The sequence below is a fragment of the Micropterus salmoides genome, unplaced genomic scaffold, assembly GCF_014851395.1.
Source record: "Micropterus salmoides isolate LMB-PRFRI ecotype aquatic unplaced genomic scaffold, ASM1485139v1 Ms_hic_scaffold_12, whole genome shotgun sequence".
In the NCBI taxonomy this organism is placed as follows: domain Eukaryota; kingdom Metazoa; phylum Chordata; class Actinopteri; order Centrarchiformes; family Centrarchidae; genus Micropterus; species Micropterus salmoides.
In genome coordinates, this window is record NW_024040263.1 from 9,681,027 (window position 1) to 9,687,113 (window position 6,087).

Genomic DNA, 6,087 nt, shown 5'->3' on the forward strand with positions numbered 1-6,087 from the left:
TTCTTCTGATTTATTTGTTTCTCTTAGTATTCTTTGTTCTTAATCTGTATAAACTTGTCAATATATTTGTTGCAACTGCAAATTACATTGAAATTTGCATTTTTGTTTAAATCAAATAATAGGACCAAAGAGACCGTATTAAATATTTAATCCAAATTTAGTAAAATATTTGATGCAAAATGTGATAACATTTCATAAAGTTCATAATGAAAACTTGTATCTTTACATATACATATATATAAAGATGACTTTGACTGATGATTTCATTATATCAAAAAACACACTCAAGCATTTATATGGTTTCATTTTAATACAATAGTACAATGTTGGGACTAAAGCTAGGATATACACACTCAAGTCTACTAAAATAATAATAATAATAATAATAATAAACTCATAGAAAAAACAACAAATACACCAAAACATGTAATGGCAGTTTTGGAACACCTACTGACGTTAAACACACTAAGGCACCTTGTGACTTGAGTACATTGATATCATATTGAGGTAAACCCCGTCAACACACACTGTATGAAAGAGCTACAGCAGATCTAAAATCAAGTCTCGCAAATGCTCAATTGGAGAAAACTGTCCGTTCATGTCTGAAAGTCACTAGGAGCTGACGCAAGTATCAATGAAAGCTTTGCAGGACTGTATCTCGCAAATAAATTACATCGGCAAAGAAAACACAAAGACAATATGATTAACCTTTTAGACACATTTTTGCAGAAAAAAAACATTTCTTTCATAGCTATGCATTTGTTGTTGGAATGAAGAAATACGACTTCAGCGGATTACCAGGCCACACTGCTGGGGTATCAGGGTCATGTCATTCCTCTCGTGTGCTCTGTACCATGGAGTACTTCTTGCAGGGGTTCTTAAGGCAGGCAGGGGGCCAGGTGATGGGCCAACTGTAAGAGCATGGCACTGAGGTTTGGACATTCCTCTCCAAGAAGTTGAACAGTGGGTTCCACCAGGTGTTGGTGAGGTAGTTGTTGGGCGAGCATTTTAGAGTCTGTCAAGAAATAAAAGTTATCTTTCAAAATGATATACTAATAACAACCAATAACATTTTTGTTTATATATTTCCTTCATACAAGCTATGTAGCTCAAAGTTCTGCTGATAACAACAGCACTTCTCTTCTATTTTTCATAATGTGACTTGCTATGTAATTTAAAATTTGCTTTTCATGCATTTGCATTTCAGATTTAGGATGTACAGCTTCAGTGATGATGTCATTGCTTTGCTGTCAAGGACAGTGGTTTTGTAAAAAGTTGCATCACAGTCGCCAAAGGTTTCTTTTAAAGCCTGTCTTAAAACAATACTCGTGCCCATATGTGCAGTACATTGCAACAGTTTCTGCTTGCTGTTGTCTTTCCTACTGTTCATACCTGCCATCAAAAGGTCCCTTCCTAGCAAGCTTCCAATAGAGGAGATAGGGGACAAAATCCACACATCTTAAGTTAAAATGAGGCTTCAGCAGGCAAATCATCATGGATATCAGTGGGTATTTGCCAAAATTTGCCTTTTTAGTACAGAATTCCCTCTATTTGTTTCACCAGTGTTTCCATGCTCAGCCAGAGTGATAGAAATACAAAGAGGGAAGTCTGCTGAAGCCCCATATTAGCTTTACATAAAAAAATGAAATGTATTTTTGCATCTTACATTGGAAATGCATTAAGAATGGGTGTCTTCAAAGACAGAATAAACAGCAATGTGTATATGTGCACCTGACAACTGTTTAAAGACAGACTTAATAAATTGTGAGCCTATCCTATAACACTCCCTGAACAGCACATGAACAGACAAACAGTATATAATCAGTAAACAGTGCATTTATTTAAGTAGACATTAGGCATTTTTGAATTTCTCTTTTATAGTGGAGTCAATATGCAAATTGTAGATATTACAGAACCATCTCCTTTAATTGAGTAAATAATTGTAGAAGAATAGAGGACAAAAAATCTTATTTGCACTCAGTGGACAAGATTGTGATATTTAATTATTTAAAAAAAAAATTCAATGTGTTATCCATGTTAACTGTGCCATACATAATTTTGCTTGGCACCACTCCATCTCAACTGTCTGTCTATTTTTTTGACCAGTAGAGGGGGTAATTCACCATGTTGAAAGCCATATACTGACTGAGGGAATGACATCCAGAGACTTTTGACACACAGTCTAAAGATATACTACTTTGTACTTACTATAAATATATAATTACATGTAATATACCAACCATTTCCTTTTAAAAAACGCAATAAATTCTTGTGTTGGCATGTAATCTTTAACTGGTACTCTTGAGGTAAACAACAAAATACAGCCAGACAGACAGTAAAGGCCAGCCCAGATTAATGTGTAACATCATTCATTGATGTGCAATGAGAGGGAAAGCTCTTTATTTATTTATTTTTTTTTACTTTTTTGCACTCCAACACAAACACAAACAGCCACCCAGTGTTCAGCTCTGTGTTCTGACCTGTAAGTTGGCCATGGTGTGGTACCACCAGAACAGACGGGAGGTGATAAAATAGGCCACAACCACATCTACACTGTAGTGCTCATGTGCCACCAAGATGCACACCACGCCCACAGCACTCAGCACCCAGCACATCAGATGGTACCACCAAAATGACCGCGGTGAGTCTTAGGGAAGGAAAGAAAAGAGTGTTGTGAATATTTATGACAACATCCATTTGTGGTCTGTTCATCCATGTTTGCACTTTCTGTATTAAGTAGTAAGTCTGTAGTATTTCAGAGCAGTGTGGCAAGAACACAGGGATTTTCTGCAACACACAGACAAACACAGTCATAGGGGAAACTTAAAACAACTTAATCACTGAATGTAATAACTCAACCTCACAACATATTTTTGCATTTTCAGAAAACTTTTTTATACTGTATGTACTTTACCATGTACCACATTCCCAGCATGCACTCAACTGCCAATTTATTAGTTATGCCAAGCCAAAACTAATGCAGTCTAATGCAAAAGCTGTGCAAAAAGATCCCTTTATGAAAGTTATAACATTCAAATTGTGTTGAAACTGTTTTAGAGAGATGATTTGGAATTTGAATCATGGTCATTCAGGTGGCTGCAGGGGTGGTAATGGCGCAGTAGACAAGACCCATGCCTTTGGTGTGTCCACCAATGTGTCCCTGAGCAAGATACTTAACCCCTAGTTGCTCCAGATGCGTGTGACCTCTGACATATATAGCAATTGTAAGTTGCTTTGGATAAAGGTGTCAGCTAAAGGAATAAATGTAATGAAATTTAATTTGAATTGTATTACATTATACTGAGAGGTGTATTTTGTCTACCCTTAACAATACTTTATAGGTGCTGCACAAAACTTTGAAGACACTTCTCATCAAAACACAACATATTTCAACAGCACCAGAAAATACAATCTTCTAGATGACCATTTTGATGATATTAACACCTCTCTAAAACAGTTTAAATTAAAACTAAACATCATAACTGTCATTATGAGTATAAGTTACAATTTATTGCAGGGCTGCTGCATTCGACTGTATAGCTTTGGTTTGATGTACCTCATAAACTGACAAATGAGTGCATATCCAGGAACATACATATTTATACAGAATATATACAATCCATCTGGAAACAAATAATACAAATCATTTGAATGTTAAAAGAGAAAATGTAATGTGGCAACACACAGAACGTACCGTATTTATATCCTATTAGTGCCTAGAAGGTCCATGTGTTCATATATTATTCATATAAATATTTTAATAAATTATTCCATACAAGCACACAACAAACAAGTGCTGCTTTGAGTACTCACACTCCTTGATGAACAGGTAGGTGAGAGTGAGCATCACAGTATGCCCACTGTAGAGGAAGTCTCCACACAAGAGATGGGAGCTTGTAATGGACAGACCCCCACCTGAGACCAGTCGCAGAATTCTCTGGATTTTTGCCTGAGAATCTCCATGGAGCTGAAAAAGAACAGGAAGTGGACATAAAAAGGGAGAAAGAGATAAACCCTGGATCAGCAGCAACATTAAGGCTGCAACCAATGATTATTTTCATTATCAGTTCATTTGTGGAATAATTAATTATTCATTATTCTCAATTATTCAATCATTTACTCTACAAAATGCCACAAAAAAGTAAAGAAATATACATCCCAAGTTCCCAGAGTTCAACATAACATGTTCAAATTGCTTGTTTTGTCTGTCTGACAGTTCAAAAGTAAAGGATATAACATTTACAGTGATGTAAATCAACGAAAAGCAGCAAATCTTGAGAATGATTCTCTGAAATAAGAGAATGTTTGGCCTTTTTGCTTGATAAATGATTAAATAGAAACCCTAATAGTTAGACTAGCTGGCTGTAGCTTCATATTTATCATACAGACACAAGAGTGATATTGATCTTCTCATCTAATTCTCAGTAAGAAAACGAATAAGCGCATGACCCCAAAAGTCAAACCATTCCTTAAGTTTTCAGATTTTTCAAATCTAGGCAACATAATTTGCTCTGGTAATTGACAATAATTGAACATGTAGTGAAAATGAAGAAGATCTAAAGGCAGTATAAATTAGATAGTCTTGTGCTTGTTGCTCAAATTGCTGAGGATAACTCACTTCTTACTAGTAGCTAAAGGCCTTCATACGCTGTTCAAAACACTTCTTGGGAACAAAACAACTACTAAACTGTCTGACCTTGGCAAACTGCCAGAAGCACATGTCTTTGATCAAACACTGATGCACCTTAATATCGTTGGTGTCCTGAGACAGTAAAAAGTCAAAATGGCTTTTTTATAGCTGCCTTTCTTGCGTGGCTGTGCAAAATGAGTCCCAGAGGGTGCACAAGAGTGCACGGCTGAGCAATGGCAGTTGATACCCGCTCTGATGTTTGCATCCAACTACTCACCTTAGGAGCACAGGTCATATGCATGCCAGGTACAGGCAGGGTGGTGATGTACATAGTGACACAGCGATACAAGTACAGGGTGCCAATGAGGAAGAAGAACCGTCTGCTTGCTATTGACCTACAAATGGACAATATTAGAGTCACAACTGAGAGATGGATAACTGTTGTGGTCTCATGAATATGCAGTACAAGTTATACATTGCCAAACTTCTGCCTCGGTATATCTACTAAATGCTGGAGGCTACCTTGCACAGAGTGATGAGTTAACGTGTTGTCAAATCTGAGGGCTGCTCTTCAGCCAGTCAAATTTAGTTTAGTATCCAGATTACATAATGACAATGGCAATCCTCCATTATATGCTGTTACAATGTTAGAAATTTTACTGGTGATTTTGCTTGCTTTGCTAAGCCCATTTTGTGGTTAGCCTTTTGTTTCTATATCTTTATTCCCATTTTAATTAATTTAATCAAACTTCTTTTCAGCTATCTATATTAAAACCCCCGTGGTGAAGGTCTGATTTGGTGTCAGCTGTAGAGAGCAAAGATGCTTTCTACATTGCTTGTGTCATACAGGGAAAACTCCACTGTGGAAAAGACAGAAATACAATTTCACAATCACTGGTAGCCTCAATAGACTGTAATATGATGCATTTTCTGAGTAACGGAAAGAGTTTTAGCACATAACCACAAAAAGTTAAGTATTTCATTGTGCAATACAAAAAACTGTAACCTGAGCAATTACACTTTCTTCACCCATTTAATGTTTTTCAGGTCTTTTTGAAAGACAGTTCGCTAGTACCACAAAATATATCCTTGAAGCTGAAAGAAAACTATGTGTACCATAGGTAGTACAAATGGTTCTTACTTGTATCTGAAGAAGAACAACTGGATCAACCAAATGGCCAGCAGCACCATGCCATTGATCTCTGTCACTGTAAATGCCCAGTTAACCCTGTCAATATAGTCAAAAAACTTATCAGGAAGAGGCGGGCTACTTTCTTTGGGTGGGACTCTCTCGTGGACGACAGTGATGACAACTGTGGTCAGGACCAAGTTAAAACCAGCATAAAAGAAGGCGACTGCTGTCTTCCACCACTCCATGGCAGACGATTGACCTTTGACTCTGGCACAGAGATCTTCACAGTCATTATGCCTCCCTATGCCTTTCCGAAAGCCCCTCT

At 37.0% G+C, this 6,087-nt stretch overlaps 1 protein-coding gene across 1 annotated transcript; it reads right to left on the reverse strand.

The window, feature by feature from the left end:
• Nucleotides 1-262: 262 nt before the first annotated feature.
• On the reverse strand, nucleotides 263-6,007 carry sgms2a (sphingomyelin synthase 2a). Its single transcript, XM_038713256.1, has 5 exons — nucleotides 5,772-6,007; nucleotides 4,908-5,025; nucleotides 3,814-3,967; nucleotides 2,481-2,647; nucleotides 263-1,015 (listed from the first exon to the last, which is right to left on the reverse strand). The coding sequence occupies exons 1-5, from the start codon at nucleotides 6,005-6,007 to the stop codon at nucleotides 830-832; spliced, it is 861 nt and encodes a 286-aa protein (XP_038569184.1). The 3' UTR covers nucleotides 263-829.
• Between the last annotated feature and the right edge of the window lie 80 nt (nucleotides 6,008-6,087).